At 40.1% G+C, this 23,526-nt stretch overlaps 1 protein-coding gene across 8 annotated transcripts in view; it reads right to left on the bottom strand.

The window, feature by feature from the left end:
• Positions 1–23,526, bottom strand: part of SFMBT1 (Scm like with four mbt domains 1) — a 119,387-nt gene that overhangs the window by 1,373 nt on the left and 94,488 nt on the right. For all 8 annotated transcript variants that reach the window (XM_089523990.1, XM_089523962.1, XM_089523952.1 and 5 more), the window contains 7 exons: positions 21,200–21,339; positions 12,129–12,238; positions 10,050–10,225; positions 7,875–8,053; positions 7,176–7,421; positions 3,795–3,923; positions 1–3,544 (listed from right to left, as the gene is read on the bottom strand). The exon at positions 1–3,544 is cut by the window's left edge and continues 1,373 nt beyond it. In XM_089523990.1, coding sequence (XP_089380116.1) covers positions 3,404–3,544; positions 3,795–3,923; positions 7,176–7,421; positions 7,875–8,053; positions 10,050–10,225; positions 12,129–12,238; positions 21,200–21,339 — 1,121 coding nt within the window. In that variant the 3' untranslated portion in view covers positions 1–3,403. The remainder of the gene's footprint in view (positions 3,545–3,794; positions 3,924–7,175; positions 7,422–7,874; positions 8,054–10,049; positions 10,226–12,128; positions 12,239–21,199; positions 21,340–23,526) is intronic.

The following is a 23,526-nucleotide window of genomic DNA, read 5'->3' as shown; positions in this document are numbered from 1 at the left end:
GCATGTTGTCAGGCTTACACTCATTAGGTTTTTAGCCAAAACTAGTCCCTTTGTGCTTAGCAAATCTTGGGTATTTTGAAATTTCCACAGCAGGAAACCATCTTAGGCAAAGCTGAAAATTGCATCTAAAAAGCTTAATTGAAAACACTGAATTCTGTTCTCTGGTAAAATTTGGCAACACATCCTGTATTAATTTTATAAAGCTTCATAATATGTACATAGGGAAACAAAGTGGCTGAGGCAAACATGCTTTTTCTATCCTAGTTGTAAACTTCACAATTTGGCATATTTGCACAACTTAGAGCTGTTTAGCCTTTGGCTAGTAAGACATAAAAGATGTCTGCTCACATGAAAAATGCGTGCTTAATTCAGTAACAAAATGATGTATTGCATTGCTATAAATTTTATAATTCACTAATTTTACCTTCCTGCAAAATATTTATGGGACAAGGTTAATTCTTCCATTATATTAAAATAGAATTTAAAATTGCATGACAGGCACAGAAATTGCAAAGCATAGTCTTTTTTTCTCCTTCCTAATCTTGTCTTCTTAAGATCAGAGTCTGGACATTACTGGCTTTCCACTTTCCCCCACAAATGTCTACCATTATAGAAATGGCAAATAAATAAAAATAAAATTAGACCAGCACTATCTTTCATGTTGTTTAATAGCCACACCACTTCAAAAGAGTGTAACTCTAGACTTGTTAGTGTTGACTAAATTTCCATGTTAACATTATTCTGTTTCTCTTAATTGTATTAATCATTTCCCAAAAATAACCAATGGGGCAGGGGGATTTTGTTACCAGTCTCGCCTTAATCTTCATGTAGTCTTTGTACAGCAACTAGTCCATACCCAGATTTGAAAATTATGTTTACTTTCCCTTGTTCTTCACTTGGAGAAAGCATAATGGGGTGTGTGCACTTTCTCCTAACTAGAATGTCATTGGCATAGTAAAAACATACAATGTTATCTAACTTTGCAGACTCCTCCACAACTGCACTACAATAGCACAAGAGCCTTTGAATGTCATATCAGTACTGAGTCAGATAAGACTCCAATTGGCCCCATTTGGGCAGTAAATGAAAAGAGATGAAGGGTTTGTTGATGAAGTAACATTTACTGAAGTCAGAGAATATTCCAGGACTGTTTAAGGAGTGAATGTTTGTAGATTACATCAAACCCTTTAAATTCCAGTCCAACAGACGTGCTGAATCGCCTTAAGAAATGAAGTACACAAGTACCCGTGTGTTGCATAGAAATGACTTACTCAAAGTAATGAACAGCAGAAAGCATCTTTCTTCTTTGAAAGACCCTGAATGGATCCCACTGGGACCAAACTGCTAATGCAATACAGAAACAAGCATGTAAACATATGCCAGACACAGCACCTATCTATGCATCAGAAAAAGTTTACAGCAATATGGGGAGTTAGGAAAGTTTTACTAAAAATCATGTTTGCATGAAGTTATTAAGATTCCCTTATGGATTATTTTCTCCCTAGAAGATATATAAAAGATGCATGCCTTATAAAACAAAAAAGATAACTGAGTGTGAATGATGGAAAAGACTGGGTTTCTTTCCAGTGCCAGACAGAGGCATTCATTCTCTCTCTCTCGCACACACACAAACACACATTTACATTTTCTCATAAATAAGTGAATCAGCTGGACCATACTAGTTACAAGAATCTACTTGTAATTTGGCCCACAGTATTTTATATACTAAACTTGCTTTGGTTGAAACTGGAAAATCGTTATCTCCATCTATACCCTTGACGAGTTTTAGATTGCTAAGAAGGTTAATGAGAAAATTCCTTCAAGATAGCCTGAACCTCTTTTTAAACAGCCTCTTGCAGACTGTTGGACATTGTTCAGGAAGAAAAAAACCTGTTTCAACCTGAAAAAAATGATATCCATAGACTGAAGAGACCAGGTGATATTTCCAAATTAATATATACATATATCAGGGGGGCAGAAACAAAGATGCTCATTTGGTGAGTTTGGACCTACTCTGCAGGAATTAAAACCTATTAATTTTCCAGTAGTGCGCATCAACAATCAGCTGTTGCAACTGTGGGAAGCTGCTCTATAGATAAGCATTAGTCCGCACACTATATTTAGCACACTGAATTTTCCTCTACATTATGCCACAAAGTCATGGGGAAAAGCCATGGATCTGTCCATCTGTTAATGCATATACACAGTCAACATATGCCAATACGAACTGTGCCACAGAAGAACATTAACGTTCTGTTATATATGTAGCTAGAAGAGGGGAGATAACATTTTCACCCATGCATTTACCAAACAATTACAATTAGCAGGATAAGTCCTTAGTATCTGAGAACTGGTAGGAGCTCTAATTTTTCTATTCATTCTTCCTTTACGAATGCAAAGTCAGCTTTCCCAAAAACAGGAGCAAGAGGGGGAAAAAAGTTAATACCTATCATGGCATTTCCCCCACAAAAGTAACATGCAGTATTTTACTAACATCTTTTCAAAAAGAAAAATAATATTAAAGTGTCTTCTTTCTGTGCACCTTGCCATAAAAAATTAGACTAGCTTTTCAAAAAACAGAGCCAATTACTAATATTCAAACCTCTCCCCAACAATCCTGCCCTCTGCTCTTTTACCAGCAACGTGACCGGCAGAATTGTTGGCAAAACATTTGCTGCCATTACCTCATGATGAAAATGAGTTTTACATTTAATTTGTGGTTATCAGGTAGTTGTCAAAGGCAAAGAGCCTGTTAGAAGAAAACCAGTTGGCATCCCTACTCTGGCTGCAGGAACACAACTGTCGCAAACCCATATGTGACCTCCCCAAAAATGATACTTCCCTCATAGATTTTTCTATGGTCATAGAGGTAGAGAGCAAGCTACAAAATAAAGATCACAAGGAAATCTGGCTGAACAATAATTTTCAGGCTTTTGGCTGCATCACTTCTCTTGGCAATCAGCTAGTTTAGTTTTTTTTTTAAATGATCTTTATAACAAAGTAAATGAAGGTAGTATTACAAATGGTGAGGAGATTTCCATCAATCTGCATTTTCTTCCACATGCCATCAGTTTGTCCTTCTCTTGACTAAAATTTGAGGAAAACATTCTCCCCTCCCCTCAGAGGAGAGATTTCAACCTTTATTCATAAAAAAGAGTCCTGATGTACAGAATGAGCATGTATTACATTTCTAAATCCATGGACCGCTGTGACAACAGCTAGGATTGCATTACAATTTTGCGCCAAGTATTCTTCTTTGCTTCTTTCAAAAGTGCAAGACTGCAAATGCCAGTTTATAAGCAGTTTCCATATGTATCTTCTCAGCATTCCTTATTCAAGGAAGAGAAAGATGCTGCAGTTGTGCTTCAACAATTCAATTTCATTTTACTTCCTCCTCTCCACTTCAGTTTGCAAACTGTTGGTAGAAGGCAAATTTGACTCTTTCAATATGATGGCAAAGTTTAATGGCTGGGCCAAGTTTCAAGTCCATGCACTCCTGAACAGTGGGAAGGGTAAGCAGGAGAAGTGCCTGCCCATCAATTTCCTGTTGAGAGAGAAAAATCAGAAATAATGAGAATTGAAGTCAATATGCATTGAACAGTGACAGATGTGCAGCATGACAGAAAGCTAAGAGATCAAATGAGAAAATATCCCAAGACAAGTAAAAATAATCAAAAAGGCAAAAATAGCTGCCGTGAAAAAAGTTATTGGTACAGGAACTATTAACCTTCATTATAGCAAGTATCATGTACTGTACTCACATAGAAATTGCCAAAAAGAAAACAATGCAATACCTGATCCAAAAATATTCTAGCTAATGGTGCACAGTCTGTAGATTTAAGGAACCGTACAACATCAGCTACACTCCATTCCAGGGGATTGCTGTCCAGCTGCAGCTTTTCACCAACTTCTATTTTTAGTTCCTATTTCACACAAAACCCAAACACAAAAGTAAGAATGTTAGATTTCCTCAAGTATTTCCACTATTTTGACATATTTTGACTAAAGGAGCTCCATATTATATTTTTTAAAAACATCAATATTGGAGAATCTGGGATTGGGAATCAAACATGACTAACCTATGGCTTTCCTAAGGATAGTACATCTCCTGAGGGAACACACAGATTAGAAATTTTGGGTTCCCTTTTAAAACCCTTTAAGTCATAAGTGTATGCATTTTTAAAATTCAGTTATTAAATGTTGTACCATGATTTCTTATACCTTATCAACAAATATTTCAGTTCCACAGCCATACTTCCATCCTGCCCCCAAATCAAGATGGAATGTGTATATTTCACCTCCTCCAACTAGGTTGCTAAATCCCTCTCCCTACTTACCCACATATTTCAGTGTTGTGTACTGGTCAATATTTCTCATGCACTTCTAAGTAAGTGCTATGCCACCACCACATAAAGCTAGGCAAGCAACACATTAAACAGTAGTAACTGGATATAATCTGAAGGCAAATTGGGCCTTTTAAATGAACCATTAAACACATATAAAGCACTGAATGTATCTGCTTTTTGTTATTTAAATAGAGGTCTTAAATAGGACCATGACCTAGCAAGAGGGTTTAACTTTCCTCCATGTCATACCACCAAGGAATACTGTTGTCTCCAGCTATTGTTTACTCTGTAGAGATATTTCCACTGATGGTAAAGGAATCTTCTGAGAGAGAACAGTTTTCATCAGGACTACAATACAGGTGCCTACTGACCTGCGCCTCCACATCCTTGCAAATGCCTGATCAGCACCCTCTTATCCTGTTCTTTCAATATAAAAAACTAAATACATTACATGCATGTAGCCATTAAATATATTATGTTTGGCCCTAAATGTGAACTTATTTTACAGATCGTGCTACAGTACCTGTCTACCTTGCTACCATTAGTTGACTTGCCTCATATCCATCCATGTGAGATCTCCTAAAGCATCTCATATTATTGTGTCAATTCTGTAGGAAAGGAAATGTCTTACAAAATGGACAATGAGGCCTTCTCTTGGATACGGATGATAATTGTGAGCTGCCTTGGGTCCCTTTTTGGGGAGAAAGGCGGCATAAAAATAAAATAAAATAAAAAAATAAAACGCATCTGGAATTCCCAAGAATATAAGGCAGGATATAAATGTTTTAAATTACAAAAGCTGAGCTGCATGGACTGTATGCTATATTTTCTCTTAGGAAGGCATTTGTTTCCCAGTTCATACCTACTAGCTGGGTACTATGGTTCTTCTGGTAGCATGTAGGATATAATCTGCCTGCCTATTTTACCACCTAGACCATGTATTATTAGAAGTTACAACCACTGCTTTCTTGGCTACATTTCTACATTCTGTTAATAAACTTTTGGATACTTAAATTAGCGTGTTGTGATCTGAGTGTATTCTGACTAATCCTATTTTGCCCAATATTAATGTTTTGGTTTGTCTTTAGACAAGCTTCAACAAAAGGTATGCTAATCTTCTAAAGGAGTTTGGTGACTATAGATCTGAAGCTGGCAAACTGTACCCCAGTATCCCAGTTAGCTCTTTCTTCCAGATGATATCAGAATCCTCTGCTCTTTAATTCACTAGGTAGTGGTAGTTATTTACTTACTGGGAACTTTAGGATGAATTTATAGCTGATGGTAATAATAGTTTTATTTAAAGGTGAAGCAATTAGAAACTCATCTAAGTTGGTCTACATAGTGACCCCTCACAGTGTCAGAGTAAAGAGTCTCCTATGGACAGCACAGATGCATTCAAAATGTTCTCTTTTGTCTGATGTTTGGCAATTGATGTAGAAGGTGAGAAAACTTGTTTATCTTTCCTACTGAGACAGGAGTCCAAAATCATAGTAACTTGCAAGCTAAAAAGCAAAGCAAGCATAGCCCATTTATCCTGTTGTAAACACTTCTGCCTCAAAAACTAATGTCCATATGAATGAACATGGCACTCAGATGTAAAACCAGGTGACAGAAGGTTACATCCATTTACATGTAAGAGTGTACAGGCTGCACCTGGGCAGTTTAAATTCTAGATTGTAAAGTGCAAATTATTACATGCAGCTAAAGGAACCATCTCCAAAAGGGAAAGAAAAAGAAAAAAGGGCATGAATGCAGTCACATCTTTAAATGCAGCCTGAATTACTGATAATAAATTGAAAGTTTCCCAGAAAGTTTTCACATGTTTATAAACTGTTTATAAACTGTAAGCAAGGTCAGAGAAATTTAGGGCTGAAACAGATGGCCCTGAAGGGGTGGCTTGATGCCGCCCCTTTCAATGCCAGGTTGGGGCTGCATCAACTGCATGCTGCAGCCCCAACCCTGCTGTTTGTTAGTACAAAAAGAAGCGGCATAAAGCTGCTCCTTTTTGTGCTAGCAAAACACAGGCTTTTCAGCCACAGTGTCAGCTTTGTGTCACTCCTGCAGTGTCTGACATCTAAACACCATGCTGCCAAAGCGCCGCAAAGTTGCCCCCAGTGTGTTTGGGCGGGCGGCTTCATGGTGGCTTCCTGCGGGCTTGGGGATATGCGTTGTTTAAATTACACACACCCAAGCCACTGGGAAGCTTCTGCAAAGGGGCCATCTATTTTGCCCCTTAGTGGGCTATTTGAGAGCAACAGCTTTCATTTGAAATATATTTTCTGTTGCCCCTAAGATGCTGCACTTTGCAGTGAAACAAGTACCTCCAAGTACCTAAAAACACAGAAACTACATGCAAGGTTAATTCTGGCATCACTCTGCAGTCGATTCCAGACTACTACTATTGAGGAGACAAATCAGGAATATCTGCCTGTCTCTCAAGTGGCTATATTTCTCAATGGTCATTGTACATTTTTTGAATGCAGGGCAATGATGGATTATTTTGTATTTGATACATTCAAAACTAATCATCATTAACTCCTCCTTATCATGGCCTGACTCTTTTATGTTAAGCTTTGTGCTGATTTGTGGTCCTGTTTCCCTTATATATTTTCCAATTGATTACAATTTTTGTTTTTGGTACTTCATAGACCTAAGAAATATGAATGCATGCTGCCATCTTAGAAAGCAAAGAGTGGTAGTGGTGGTGGGAACCCTAACATTCAAGATACACAAACCAATGTACACATGACCAAAAAATAAAGACCCACTTTTCCAAATGTTAGGTGTTTGCTATTAAGGTGTGCTTTGTTTTTCAGATTAAAGATGTACCTTTGGTGTTGGTGGTTTATTTTCATCATCTGAGAAGGAAAAGGTACGTAGTTTCCTTTTCCGTTTGTCCCGGTCCTGAGACCCAAAATGAGATCGCTCACTCTGTGTGGGGGAGGATGAACGTGATTTCTTCTCTGATACTTCAGATTCTTCTAGCAGTTCCTCCTGATGTTCTGAATTGCTGTCATCTGTAAGAGATTCTTCATCCACCTCATCCTGGTCATCCTCCTCTTCCCCCCCACTGCCCTGAAATGGTACGGAAAGGAGAAAGGTAAGCTTAGAATAGTATAGATTAGTGAAGTTGGTTGGCAGAAACTTATTCTATCCATGTTTTATCCAGCAATCCAGGATAATCTGTATTGAATATACAGTCGGTCCTCCATATTTGCAGATTCTGCATCCACAAATTCAACCATAGAATCATAGAGTTGGAATAGGCCACAAGGCCCATCCTGTCCAACCCCCTGCCATATGGAGGAACACACCATCCATGACTTGAAAATATTTCAAAAAACAAAACAAAACAAAAACCCCCAAATCAAATCTTGATTTTGTTGTTTTATATAAGGGACATCCTTTTACTATTACATTGTATATAATGGGACTTGAGCATCCACATTTTTGGTATTCATGGAGTGTCTTGGAACTAAACCACAGCAAATATCAAGGGACCAATGTATATATTTCATGATAGCATACTTGGGGTGAGCCAGCTGGTGTGTTATCCACTGAGGTAGAGGATCGTTTCTTCTTATGGACAAAGAGGTTTTTCCGTTTCTTTCTCTTCCTGCTTGCTTTCTTCATGCTTGCCTCTATGCTGCTGTGGATTCCTGGTGGTCGACCAATCTTTTTGTTTCTTCGCTTGCCATAGTAGTGGGCTAGTAGTGGGAGAAAGAAGAGGATTCTTACTGTGAAACATCAGGACAACTCATCATTTGTTAAATCCTAAAAACAAGGCATTAGGAAAAGATTTTACAAGACACATCAGAGACATATATGATTTGTTTTGACAATATATAAGACCTATATTTGCTCCTTGATTCCCATGTGCTATCTTGGTTATATTAATAGGATGAATGATATCAGCACATTATTAGATCAACTGGGTGAAGTATTTCAAAGATACCATGACAATGCCCATCATTTTCCATATTAAATTGCTACATAACTATCAAGCTTCAGGCTGTTTCTTCTGTGGGTGTTGACCTGTCTAGAAGTAAACAATCAGGGGTATCCATGTTGGCCATTTAGCAAATTCAATAAAAAATCCACAAAACAGTTATACCTTTGTTTTTTGTGAGTTTTTTGGACTATGTGTCCATGTTCTAGAAGAGTTTCTTCCTGACATTTCACCGGCATCTGTGGCTGGCATCTTCAGAGAATGCTTGCTGGGAAAGGAGTTGGGTATGTATATACTGTGTGACCCTGGGAAGGCAGGAATGATTTGCATGTGTATTGTTCTGCTGCTAATGGCAGGCCTCAGGGTGGGAGGGTCTGCAAAAGAGGATTAGTGTCTGCTTGATTAGTGCTCATTGTCTGCTGGGAAACCCCTGACCCTGGCACATTTCTCATTTGCATTTGTTGAGTCTTCATCTTGATATTTTTCAGGACTGGTAGCCAAACCTTGTTTACTTTAAGGGATTCCTCTTTACTGTTGAAACTGTACAATATACATATTGCAAGTTTTCAAACTTCACTGGTTTCTTTATTAGCCAAGGTATTACAAACCAAACAGGAGAAAAAACGGAAGATGTTAGCCATAGGCCTGCATTTTGCTGTTTCTGTTGTTAGTTAAGATGGTATGGAGGGGCATCTCTTGCAGGCTGGCCCCTCCTCCTTTTGACCATGTGGTAATTGGAGATTTTTTGGAGTCCAGGAAATTTAACATCCATTTGCATCTCAACAAAGACACTTCCATTGCAATCCAGTATGTCTCCATCTTTGTGACGACACAGGCCTCTTTGTAGGCAGAGGCCAGTAAAGATAACACTGTTTAGTGGACTTTTTAATTGAATTTGCTAAATGGCCAACAACTGTAACTTTAAAAAAAACTTTGCACTAATAATTGTTCTGTTTTAAATTATTTTGAGTTATAATGGCCTGTAGTGCTTCACTTACTTTTTAAGGTGGGGTAAGATACTTGTTAGCCAGCAATTATTGGATGACTCCTCCCATCATCCTCCACCATTTGTTATGATGGCTAAAGCTGATGAAAGTTTCAGTCCAACCACATTTGAAAAGCTATAATTTGCCCATCCTTACTCTAAGGACCTTGAAGTCAGCTATTACATTCAGAACAAGACAGACCATTCATAATATGATCACGGCACAGTGGTCCTTCTGAGCAAGATAAATTAGGAAACATAAAGGCACACAACAACAACAAAACAGTTGCTTTAAGACATCATCTGGCCTGGGAGGGAGTGAAAAGGCAGGCCCGACTCCATCAGGCCTAGCCTGAAGAAGAGCCCTACCTCCATGCCATCTGACATTATCCAGCCTGAAGGGAAGTAAAAAGGCAGGCCCAGCTCCATCAGGACTAGCCAGAGCAAGAAGAAGGGCCCTCTCTCCAGTCTATCTGCCATGGTTGAGGCCTCAGAGAGAGAGAACCACTGGACTTGATTCCTTTCTCCACCACCATTCCCGTCTCCTTTTGTGTCATGTCTTTTTAGACTGTAAGCCTGAAGGCAGGGAACTATCTGAATAACTATCTGTAAGCCGCTCTGAGACCCTTTAGTTCTGAAGAGCGGGGTATAAATACCCTAAATAAATAAATAAAAATAATGTTGTTTATTTCAGTGACATCCACCACACTGTAGCATTTCACAATAGTGAGTGAAACATTTCACTTAGACAAATATTACAACTACTTACTGTATTTGGTTTTTGTCAGAACAGAGCAGTTCTCTGAACACTTGTCTAGCACCATTTGAGGGCCAAAGAGATTTGGACAGCATTCCAGTTTGATGCAGGTCTGCCTGCAAAACTCTGCCACCCGATCAGCTGTTCTTACAACTTCAACTGTGGCACGGTAGCTCTTTCCTTTATACCTGCATCCAGAAAAACAAATATTTGAGTTGGAGGATACACAAGCCATAAAAGTTGATGTGCTTTATGTGCCACCATATCACCAAGAATTCATCAATCTCATTTTATTCCCGAAGCTAAGCAGGAGTGAGTTTGACTAAGAGACTACCACACAGTATCAGAGATTCTTCAGGCAAGGCCAAGAAAGAATCCTGCCTGAAAACATTGCTAAAAGTCATTGCTGACAATACTGGGCTTGTAGGCTCAATGGTATGACTCAGTATAAGGCAGCCTCCTACGTATAGTTTTTTTTTACACTTGTGAAATGTAAGGTGCCACTCTTCTCACTCCCCCTATTTTTATTGTTATGTGCCTTCAAGTCGTTTCCAACTTATGGCATTCCTAAGGAAACCCCATGGGATTTTCTGGGGCTGAGAGTATGTGACTTGCCCAAGCCCATCCAGTGGGTTTCCATAGTCGAATTTACAGCGCTTTATAAATAAAGGTTAATAATAATAATAATAAGCAGGGAATCAAACTCTGATCTCCAGAGTCCTAGTCCAATGCACAAAGCATTATAGCATGCTGGCTCTCACTCCAGCTATATTGATTGCTGAAAAGGTAAACATACAGTATAGTAGCAAGTTCACTGATGCTTGTTAATTCCATGGTTCAACATACTTTGCAACTTTTAACAATTACATTCAGCACAATGTGAGCATTACAGCCTCAAACTCTACTTCAGCCAAAATTAAAATCTGAGGCAAGGGATGATTCCTACTTTCCACCTACACTCATGCATCTTCTGTGGCAGATATGGTGTTCTGGAGCAAAGACTCGAATGGCAGTATAGTAGGCACTATACTACTAGCAGTATAGCAGGCACTAAACTACTGGCATTTATTTCAAACACTAGAGAGAAAAATAGAGTAAATTGTTCTCTTCCCAAACAGAAGGAACAGCAGTTAGGACTTTAGAAGGCGTTGGGTAGGAATGGAGGGGAGAGCACTTGCTAAGAACATTGGATAAATTTTAGATGCACACACCCTTCCCCAATTTCTCCAATAATGCTCATAATTACACCTGCCAATCTAAATGAGAGATGGGATTGATTATTAACTAATGAAATGATTTTTCTATTACAAGACAAAGATAAATTAGGATTATTGCTATAAATTGTTGCTTTGCTGATTTTTCAGAACTCTTGCCTTAACATTGTTCCATCCGGTTACTTCTGAAGCAAAAGCAAGTCAAGAACCTCTAATTATTCCAGGCAGTGTCTCAAATGATTCATTCCATGTTAAGCATGGAACACAAAAAACAAGGCATCAATAATCAATATCTGATGTGGATTTACTTCTGTCAGTAATGATTAGTCCACCTTATGGGAAAGGATCAATGAACTGAGAGGTGCTCAACTCTCAGGAATGGACGTCCCAATGAAAGGCAAACTAGTGTTGTTAATACTCTGTGCTTCAGATTTATTATCTGGGTAACTTCTAGTTTTTGAGGACTGTTGATCAAGAGAAGCTGCTGGAGATATTTGCAGTAGACAATGAAGAGGGAAAGAATTAAGTCATCTCTGCTCTTTAAACATTTCCCTGCCTGCATATTAACACTATGGGTGTCTTCTGCCTTCAAACTGTTCCTAACTTGTGACCTTAAGGTGAATGGGGTTACCAGGGCAAGATTTATTCATAGGTTTGCCATTGCCTTCCTTTAAGAATGACAGAGTGTGACTTGCCCAGGTTCAACCAGTGGATTTCCAAGGCCAAGAGGAAATTTGAACTTGGTCTCCCAGAGCCCTAGTCCAACACTCAAACCTACTATGCCACGCCAACTCTCCTTATTAATATTACAACAGTGAAAATGGTCCCTTGCAAACATCTTATTTAGCCCAAGAGCAAATGATAAGCACATGTTTACTTTGCTTTCAGGGTCTCTCCATATCCATGCCATGTAGCCTCCTCATCCAGTTGTATTTCTCTAAGAACACGGCTGGGTTTATAAGCAGCATTGATCAGCAAAGAGAGAACCTGAAAATGGAAAGACAGAAGGAGAAACCCTTAAGTCACTGGTACAGTAGCATTTTACACTTACCAGTTGATATGATTTAGATGAATCCTATTCATCTTAATAAACTGCAATGAAGATTATCAACATTACAAACATGCAGACATAATAAGAATACAAAGAATAACAGTAACAACAAATCAAAACAAGCAACAAGTAAGGACATGCCAATAATTTATTATTCAATGGCCACAGGTTCCAAACACTCAATATGGCTGAGTGGTCTCTCCTCATTTCCCTCAACTTTGTTCAGGGAATATCACAGTGCTGTTTATTCAGTAAATGAACTGCATTCTTTTAACTCAGTTGATATGCTTCCTTTCTATGTTCATATTTCATTTATTTTGGTTGTTAAAAACTGAACTATTCTGCAAGGGTCCAACCTTGTTTGTTGTTGTGTGCCTTCCAACTGTTTCTGACTTATGGTGACCCAAAGGTGAATCTATCACAGGGGTTTCTGGAGCTGAGGAAGTTTGACTTGCCCAAGGTCACTCAGTAGGTTTCCACACCTGAGTAGGAAACTGAACCCTGGTTTCCCAGGTCATAGTCCAACACACACACCACTACACTGCACTGGCTCGTACTACAATATAAAGTCGAGATGTTACCTAATCTGTACAAAAGGTTGTGTCACAATATTACAGTACTGTATTACAAGTGTGCATATGTTACGCTTGAGTGCAAGTGTATCAAGATTTGAGTGCAAGTCACTTTGGATCCCCTATAGGGAGAAATGCAGAACGTAAAATATAAATGTTTTTGTAGATGTTTCTGTACCTGTGTTCATTCTTCATCTGTACACAGGTGCAACAATCCTCTTAACTCTAGCAAGCTGTTTTCTAAGCATAGCTGAGCAACTGGCTAGCCTGGTTTCTCCACTTTCCTCCTCTGGAGAGCAATGCATCTGAACAGAAGAAATTCCCATACAGGTACACACTCACCACACCATTGGGAAACCTTATTTTCTTTTTGGGGGGCTGGTGGTTCTTCATTGTATGGAGAGAAAGCTCTCCTATTCACAATTGTTGATACAGACTTGAAGAGAGCAACAGAACTGGAGACAGAGGTGCTGTCTGCATGGGCCAATTAAACTGGTCTCCCTCTGTCCTCTTGGTAGGGTAATCTGGATGAAGCAAGGCCCAAACCCCTAGGACATTTAGCACCAAACCTGGAGTATTGTTGTTGTTGTTAGCTGCCCTCAAGCTGCTTTTGACACATGGCGACCCCATGGATGAGACATCTCCAAGAATCCCTATCCTTCACTGCCCTGCCCAGATCCTGTAAGCCCTTGCTCACAACCCCCGATTGAGTCTATCCATCTGGTTTATGGTCTTTCTCTCTTTCTTTTACCCTCTACCTTTCCTACTATTATTGCTTTTTCTAGTGATCCATGCCTTCTCATTATGTGGCCAAAGTACGATAGTCTCAACTTGACCATCTTTGCTTCCAAGAAGAGCCCTGGTCTGATCTGTTCAAGAACTCATTTGTTTGTCTTCTTGGCTGTCCATGGTATCCTAAGTGCTCTTCTCCAGAACCACATTTTAAATGAGTTGATTTTCTTTTTGTCTGCTTCCTTCACTGTCCAGTTCTCACATCCATACATGGTAATTGGGAATACAATGGCCTGAACAATTCTGACTTTAGTGCTCAGTTGTATGTCATTACTCTTCAGTATCTTCTTCACTTCTTTCATAGCTGCCCTTCCCATTCCTAGTCTTCTTATTTCTTGACTGCAGTCTCCATTCTGGACAATGTTTGATCTTAGGTATGGGAATTCTTTAACTATTTTAATTTCCTCATTGTCTAAATTGAATTTGTGTATTATTTCTGTGGTCATTATTTTTGTTTTCTTTATGTTCAGTATCAGAACTGCCTTTGCACTTTCATCTTTGAACTTCCTTATTAACTGTTCCAATTCCTGAATGTCTTCTGCTAATAATATGGTGTCATCTGCATATCTTAGGTTGTTAATGTTGTTTCCCCCTATCTTCACTCCTCCTTTTTCTGATTCTAATTCTGCTTTTCTTATAATGTTTTCAGCATATAAGTTAAACAAGTAGGGTGATAGGATGCAGCTTTGCCTGACCCCTTTTCCTACTGGGAAACACTCTGTTTCCCCAAATTCTGTTCTGACAGTGGCCTCCTGTCTTTGGTACAGATTTCTCATCAGGACTATCAGATGTAGTGGCATGCCCATGTCTTTGAGTGCATTTCATAGCTTTTCATGATCTATACAATCAAATGCTTTGCTGTAGTCTATAAAACATATGCTGATTCTTTTTTGGAATTCTTTGGTGCGCTCCATTAGCCATTGCATGTTTGCAATGTGATCCCTAGTGCACTTTCCTTTTCTGAATCCTGTTTGCACCTCTGGAATTTCTCTCTCCATGTATGGTTGGAGTCTATGCTACAGAATTTTGAGAATTATTTTGCTTGCATGTGAGACCAGTGCTATTGTCCTTTAGTTACTGCAGTCTCCTTCCTTGTGAATTGGTATGAACATCAAGTGTTTCCAGTCTTCGTTTTCCATATTTGTTGGCATATTTCAGCTAGCATTAAAGTTGCATCTGTCTGTAGAAACTGTAGCAGTTCAACTGGGATATCATCTGTTCCTGATTTATTTTTTGCCGTTTCCTTTACTGCAGACTCCACTTCACTTTTTAGAATTTGAGGTTTGACTTCATATGGTTCCTCATTCCAAATATAATTCATTCCCTCATCTCTTTTGTATAACTCTTCTATGTATTGCCTCCAGGTTCTTTTTTTCTTCTTCTTGTTCCTGTATAATGTTCTTTTTTTCCTCCATAGACTATCCCTGCCCTCGGTTTGAACTTGGCTTTAATTTCTTGGATTTTTTGATAGTCTCTTGTTTTTCCCTTTTTGTTGTTTTCTTCTATTTCTCTGCGTTGCTCATTGTAGTATTTCTCCTTATCCCTGCATGTCAGGTGCTGGACAGTTATGTTCATACTACTGGCTTTGTTCCTATCTCCCTTTGCCTTTACTTATCTTCTTTCCTTTATTGCATAAAATGTTTCATCTCTCATCCATTGTTTCTTATCTTTCTTTTTGTTCACTGTTAGTATTTTCTTGCATTCAATTCTTGATTATGTCTTTGACTTCTATCCACAGTTCTTTAAGTTCCCGGTTGATTATACTCAATAGTTCAAATCTTTAACTTTAATATGGCTGCATCCTATGGAATTCTGGGGTTTGCAGTTTGGTGAGACACTAGAACTCTCTGACTGAGAATTATAAAAACACCTCCCTCAACTGCAAATCCCAGGATTCCATAGGCTATAACCATTGCAGTTAAAGTGGAATATAGCACTCTACAGATGTAGTTTGAATGTAGACCTGGTCACTATATGAAGTTTCTACCAGTCCTAGAGCCCAAAATGCTTAAAGAACAGCTATTATGAAGGGAAGAGCCATATAAAGAACTCTGTGGAGAAATGCAAGCCTGCCAAGAGAAGAATGCAGGGATTTTGAGGTCGGATCACCACAAGTAGTAGGTAGGAGTGAAATCACCCAGCGGGAGCATCACAAGGGGCACAAATTCTTTATGGCTAAATAAATAATAAAACTTTTATTTTTATCCCGCTTTTCTGTGACGAGACAATCAAAGCGGCTCACAAAACATTAAAATATCCACATTCAATATTATATTTCAGATTCCCCGTTAAAACAGAATTAAACATAATACAATTAAAATTAGAGATTAAAATATCTATTAATAAAAAAGAAAAAAATATAACAATAAAAATATAACGTGGACAGAGTGGTTGAGGAGCAATCATTCTGTAGCTGGGCACTTCTATTCAGGAAAGGCCTGCCAGAAGAGATCCATCTTAACAGCCTTTTTGAAGCTGTCTAAGCTGGCAATTTGACAGATCTCATCCGGCAGGCCATTCCATAGTCTGGGAGCAATTGTAGAGAAGGCTCTCTGGGAGGAAGCAATTAATCTGGTTTTTAAAAGCTGCAACAGATTCCTCCCAGATGACCTGAGTGTGTGGGGCAGATTATATGGAAGTAGGTGATCCCTCAAATAGGTTGCACCCAAGCCATGTAGGGCTTTAAAGGTGATAACCAACACCTTGTACTGTGCCCAGAAACTGATAGGCAGCCAGTGAAGAGATTTTAGAACAGATGTTATGGCTGTGTGTGGCATGACTCAGCTGCTAGAAATCACATGTGCATCCCTTCCAAGAAGCTGCTTTTGGGGGTGGATCGCAGTGGCAACGATCTGGTGCAAAAGGGGGCAGCTGCATGCCGCCCGTCTGTGAAGCCCCAAAGTCACTTAGATCCGCACCAACTTAGGTGTTGTAGTTGATATAGTACCAGTGGATGTAACCTTGGAACCTGTCTGTCCAGTTTTAATGGATACTTTTCAGTTTGTGCAGCTTGATGATGTTGGCATGATCCTTGGAGAGCCACCACATGTGTCTTAGATCCTTGTCTTTTTCAGCTGATCAAACAGGCTAAAGGGGGATTGGCTGAGTGGTTGAAGGAGGTAGTCAGTGCCTCCCTACAGCAAGGCAGAGTACCAACATGCCTAAAAAAGGCAGTTGTGACATTTGCTGAAAAAGCCATAATTGAATCCCACTATAATGAATAATTATTGGCCACTATACTGAATAATTATTGGCCACTATCATTTCTGGGCTAGGTATTGAAACTTGTGATGGTTTCCCAATTCCAGGGAGTTCTGGATGAAATAGATTATCTAGAGCCATTTCAATTTGGTTTCAGGCCTGGCTGTGGAACAGAGACATCCTTGATTGCCTTGGTGGATGATCTATGCAGGGAACTGGACAGGGGGAATATGTCCCTGTTAGTTCTGCTGGACCTCTCAGTGGCTTTCGATATCATCGGCCATGGCATCCTTCTGGGCCGCTTCTTTGGGATGGGATTTAGAGGTACTGTTTTACAGTGGCTCCGTTCCTTCCTGGAAAGGTGAACCCAGAAGGTGGTGCTGAAGGATTCCTGCTTGATGCCCTGGCTATTGGCATGTGGGGTCCCTCAGGTTCTGTGTTGTCCTCTATTCTGTTCAACATACATTGAAACTGCTGGGAGAGGTCATCCGGAGTTTTGAGGTGCGGTGCCATCAATATGAAGATGACACTCAACTCTACTACTCCTTTCCACCCCAAACCAAGGAGGCTGTCCTGGTCCTTAACCAGTGTCTGTCATCAGTAATGGACTGAATGAGGACAAACAAACTGAAACTTAATCCAGACAAGACAGAGGTGCTACTGGTCAGTTGGAAAGCAGATCACAGAATGGGGACTCAGCCTGTGTTAGAGGGGTTTCACTCGCCCGAAGATGCAGATGCGTATTTTGGGAGTACTCCTGGACTCAGCTCTGAACCTGGAGGCCCAGGTCTCTGAAGTGATCAGGAGTGCTTTTGCACATTTACAACTTGTACACCAACTGCACCCATTCCTTGAGATATCAGATATGGCCAGTGATGATACATGCCATGGTTACATCCTGTCTGGACTAGTGTAATGCACTCTACTTGGGGCTGCTTTGAAGACTGTTAGGAAACTTCAGCTGGTCTAAAAGAGCTGCAGCCAGGTTGTTAACAGGGTCAGGTTACATAGAACCCATAACAGTTTGTTTCCGTGCCCAATTCAAAGTGCTGGTTATGAGTTATAAAGGCCTATATGGTTGGGTTCAGGCTATTTGGCAGACTGTATCTCTGTGTATGAGACAGTCAGGGCTCTGAGATCCTCAGGAGTGGCCCTTCTCTCTGTCCTACCCCCATCACAACCACAGAAGGTGGGGACACAAAAGAGGGCCTTTTCTGTGGCTGCCCCTAGTCTGCGGAACTGCCTGCCCAATGAGGCCAAAATGGCCCCCTCCTTGTTGACCTTCCACCGACAGGCAAAAGCTTTCCTCTTCTTTTTAAAGGCTTTTTAAAGAGGCTTTTAAAGCAGCAGGTTTTTAAAGAATGGGCTGGATGCTGTATTTTTTTAAGTATTTTAAACACTTTTATCTTTTTAATTATATTTTTATGCAATCTGTTTTAATATTGTAATAATTTATTTTTGTTTCAGTGTAACATTTTCCTACAATTTTAATTGTACTGTTTTTAATCTTGTAAGTTGCTCTGGGTCCCAGTTTTGGAAAAAGGATGGGATGATAATAATAATAATAATAATAATAATAAAGCTGTCACTATGTGGCATAACAAATGACATATAACATGCAGCAGCGGTTAGAATAAGCTAGAATGTTCAGAAAGGACTACAGATTTGTCAAAAGAGATCCAATTACACACTCATCAATTCTAATACTCTGCCTTGGGAAGTTTCCACTACTACTGTATATGATTTAGTGTAGTCTTTTCTCCATAATGCGACTTAGAAACATCTGTATCAGAATGGATTCATTACTACAAAAGTCTTGTTGTTTGCTGTTGATAATTGCCATCAAGTTGACTTTGACTTAGGGGGACCCTATGAATGTGTCTAATAATGCATCTGGATTCAAGTTCGAAGGACTTTTAGATGCTGATATGCTTAGATGTGAATGTGCAAAGCTACACAATACATATAATAGGAACATGGAATGCAAGAAGAATGAAATCAGGAGACGATTGCAGTTGTTAACTGCCATCAAGTTGATTTCAACCTATGATGACCCTATGAATAAGAGCCCTTCAAATCAACCTGTTATCAACAATCTGCTCACGTCTTGCAAACTCAGAGCTGTGGCTTCTTGGATTGAATCTATCCACGTGTAACATAGTCTTCCTCTTTTTCCTACTGCCTCCTATGTTATCAAACATGATTGTCTTTTCTAGTGAGTAATCTCTTTTCATGATATGGCCAAAGTACGACAATCTCAGGGGCTGTACTGTGCTGCCTCTTTTCGCGCTGGATTGGGGCCAGGGCTGCCTCACTGGCAACCCTGTGGTCCCAATCTGGTGTTTTTCTGAGGTACAGAGAAGTGGCAAAATACTGCTTCTCCATGGCCCGGAAAAGGGGTGTCCTTGGGGCTTCATGCCCCCAGACACCACAGCACTAAAGAGGAGAAAGGGGTGGCCCCTTTCTCCTCTGCATCGTTGGTGTGGTCATTTGGTTGCCGTGCCAATGATGTGCGCGCCCAAAAGGAGCTCCGAAACGGAACTGCTTTTCGTGCAGCTGGTAAGGCACAATAAGCTCCCCCCAGCGGTGCGGTGACGTGTCATGTGTGATGTGCCATTTGGACGCATTGCACAGGACATGTCATAGATGCAACCCTCGTGTGGGCGGGGCTACGCAATCACGGCAGCGCCCACACGCGCTAGGGTTTGGGAGTGTGTAGTTACTGCATGCTCCCGAGCCCTAGTATCGACGGCGGTACACCACTTTGTGCCCATGTGTACCAGGCCTCAGTTTAGTCATCTTGGATTCTAGAGAGAGTTAAAGCTTTATTTGCTGTAGAACCTATTGGTCTGTATCTTTAGTAGTCCACAGTATCTGTGGAACTCTTCTCCCGCACCACATTTCAAATGAGTTGATTTTCTTCTTATCAGCTTTTCTTCACTGTCCAAGCTTTTACAACCACACACAGAAATGGAAAATACAGGGTGCCCACGTCATACGCTGAAAGCCGTGCGGGGAGAAGGGGTGGCGCGTCCTATAGGGACTAATGGGGCGCGTGCCTATGGTGTGTGTGCGCTACTGCGCTGCCGCATGCACAAGCTCCATAAATGGGACTCGAGTATAAGCGGTACTTGCTTTATGTGGGGGAGTCTGGAATGGATCCCCCACGTAAAGCAAGGCGCACTGTATGATGCCATGGACCATCCTGATTTCTTGACTGCAGTTTCCAATCTGATTAATGACTGAGCCAACAAGGTATGAAAAATCTTGAAAAATTTCAAGGTCCTCATCGTCTGCTTTAAATCATCTATGTTCATTCTTTTTGCTTTCTTAATAAATGTTACTGTACATCTTGGACAACTGTAAACCTTTTTTTGCACTTTCTTCCTTGATTTTCTTCAGCAGTCGTTCCAAGTCTTGTTATTTTCTGGTAGTAGTATGCGGCCCACCTATTTCTTTAAGAGCAATCTGTAGTTTTTTATGACCTACGCAATCAAAAACTTTACTATAATTTATAAAGCCCAGGCTGATCTTCTGAAATTCTTCAGTGCACTCCATCATCCAATGTACTTTTGCAATATGATCGCTAATGCCTTTTGTTTTTCTGAACCCAGCTAGGATATCTGGCATTTCTGGTTCCACAGATGGTAAAAGTCTTTGTTGTAGCATCACTTTGCTGGCATAGGAAATTATTGCAATGGTCTTGTGGTTACAGCAATCCCTGGTGTCCATTTCTTTGGGAATTAGAATTTACATTGAGTGTTTCCAATCTGTGGGCCATTGTTTTGTTTTCCATATTTGTTAACAGATTTTAGTTAGAACTAGAGTAGATTCTGCCTTTGTATCTTGAAGCAGCTCTATCAGTTTGCCATCTGGCAATTTATTTCTCACAAGTGCTCCCAGTGAAGCTTTCTAAAATTGTAGGTTCATCTTCAAACAGTTCTGTAGACAGAATGAACCTGTCTACAGAAGTGTATCTTTCTCTAAAAAGAATTTTATTTCTTTATTGCAGGATTTCTACTCCACATTTCCACTTCAAAAATAAACACTCAAGACAGCCAGTTCCATAAGTTAACATAAAATAAAAGAAAACAGCAAATAAGAGAAACCTCAATCAAGGAGGAAAGGAAAAGAAAAAAAATACCACTACTGCCAAACCCACCTTAATCCCCCCTTTTAAAGAAAAAAATATGTATAGGTAGGCAGAATATTATTTCATACACCATGATACATTTTTATTTTTACTCTGAAGGTTACATTTATTCTAGTATGCTGTGATACTGATAGCAGGACTGATACATTCATTCACAAACATTTCCCACACACCCTTACCTCTTTAAGAACAAGGACACAGTTCCCAGGTCCCACAGATTGTGGTAGTTCAGCAATTCTACCTTTGTTAAGGTATGGCCCTGAGAAGCAGCGGTGGTTGAAGTAGATCTTTGGACAGTAGTATTTACCGTTTGTTACAACTGGAAAAGTAACACAGTTTCAGAAAAACAATGTCGACACATTCAATACTTAGAGAAAGTCATTTAAACCACAGAGTGAAAAGAACAATTAGACTTTTGCATGTATGTACACGGATTTTTTATACACAGATTCAAGCATCCATGGTTTGAAAATGTTCCAAAAAAGTATAAAATCAAATATCAATCCTTGATTTTCCATTTTTTATAAGGGGCACCATTTTGCTATGTCATTATATTTAATGGGACTTGAGCATCTATGGATTCTGTTATCCACAGGGGATCTTGGAAACAAACCCCAGCGTATAACAAGGGTCCACTGTATACATCTATGTGTGTGCACAGACACACACACAGAGACAGAGAGAGAGAGTTGGCCCTTTGGAGCCATAGGCTCTAGATTCATTAATTCAATCATTTGTCAATTGTCTGGTTCCATATTTCCTGCATGGCAGGGGGTTGGACTGGATGGCCCTAGGGGTCTCTTCCAACTCTACGATTCTATGATTCTATATTATTAAATGACAGTGACCATATTATTATTAAATGACAGCGACCATATTATTAAATCCCATATTATTAAATGGCAGTACCAAACCCTACATGGATCTGAAGGACCCACTGAAAACAGCAAAAGAGGGCAATCCGGGGAGAAAGTGGATCTCTCTCACTTGCTTATGATTTTTATTTATATATATTAAAATATTTCTATCCTCCCTGTTATCATGGGATCTCAAGATAGCCTGCAATATAAACACAATTTCCCCACATAATGCCTTGTAACTTTCACTCTCCTTGATCAACAGCTTCTATGCTGTTTTTTTTTCTTTTAATTGTCCCTATGGAGAGCCAAACAAGTAGAGCTGAATGTCCCCCTTCCACCTTTAAAATTCTATGAATCTAACTTGAGCAAATCATGCATCATCATTTGGCCAGATTTAGCTACAAAACTATATCAAAGTATGGGCAATGCTTTCTGCTCTGACTTTAAATGAATAAACTTTTTTGTCTGTTTCTTAACTCCTGCTTCTTGTAAATTGTTCAGCATGAGCCTGTGGTAATATTGCAGCCTGTTCTGGATGGACTCGCAGTCTGTTCTGGTTGTGCCCCCTCTGAAAAACAAGCTTGGGGGAGCCCTTGGACCCAGTGTTTCTGGAAAGCAAGGTTGCTGTGTTTGTCAGGACAGCCTTTGCTCAGCTTTGGCCACATGTCTTAGTTACCTCCCAATAAGACTACTGTAATGTGCTTTACATGGGGTTGCCCTTGAAAAATGTTTGGAAGCTGCAGCTAGTGTTAAATGCAGCAGCCAGACAGATCAGATGTGCGTTTTAGAGACCATATAACACTGGTCTTGCAAGAACTGCATTGCACTGGCTTCCAATTTGCTTCAGAGCCGAATTCAAGGTGCTGGTATTGACCTACAAAACCATAAGCGCTTGGGGCCAAGATATCTGAAAGACTGCCTCCTCCCATATGAACCTGAAGCAGGCTTTCTTTGTAGCACCTCCTTGACTGTGGAACTCTCTACCCAGGGAGGTGAGGCTAGCCCGATCTCTTTTAAGCATCTGGTGGACAGCCAAAACTGTGCTGTTCCATATGGCATTCAAAGTTTGAAATTACTGTTTAAACTATTTTAAAACTGGCTTCTAGGATTATTTTAGACTTCTTTTAATAATTTTTAAAGAACACAGCCCTCTAGGCATATAAATGGGCCCAATCAGAGGCTTTATAAAGCTCTTGATTTTGATGACAATTTGGGATTACAAAAACAGGCCAGATGACATCTGTTAAGCAATGTCATGATGCATAATTGATGAACTATGGCGGGGTACAGATCACCAGAAAGAGGCGCCTTCCTGGCACCTCTCTTTGCTCTGCAGGAGTGCCACAGCAACCAAATTGCGTGGCGCTGCTGCGGAGCAAAAAAGGAGCGCCCGAAACCTGTGACGCCGCAAAGCACCAGAGCTGGCGTGCCCTGTCTGGAAGTGGCGCAGCTGCAACGTCACTGTTATGCGCCTCATCTAGTGGGTGCACTACACCTGTGGCGCCCTCGCCACATGTGAGGGTTGCGTGTGTGGGTGCTCTGCCCACCAGGCAACCCTTGCACGTGACGAGGGCGCTGCAAAGGCCCATCTGTTCCAGGCCTATGTTTGGCGTGGCCATTCACAAACTGTGCAGACCTGATTAAAA

Source organism: Sceloporus occidentalis, unplaced genomic scaffold (genome assembly GCF_023333645.1).
Source record: "Sceloporus occidentalis isolate IW3139 unplaced genomic scaffold, rSceOcc1.0.p SCAF_1, whole genome shotgun sequence".
Lineage (NCBI taxonomy): Eukaryota > Metazoa > Chordata > Lepidosauria > Squamata > Phrynosomatidae > Sceloporus > Sceloporus occidentalis.
The sequence above is the reverse complement of the archived record's forward strand: the minus strand, read 5'-3'. Positions and strand labels throughout refer to the sequence as shown.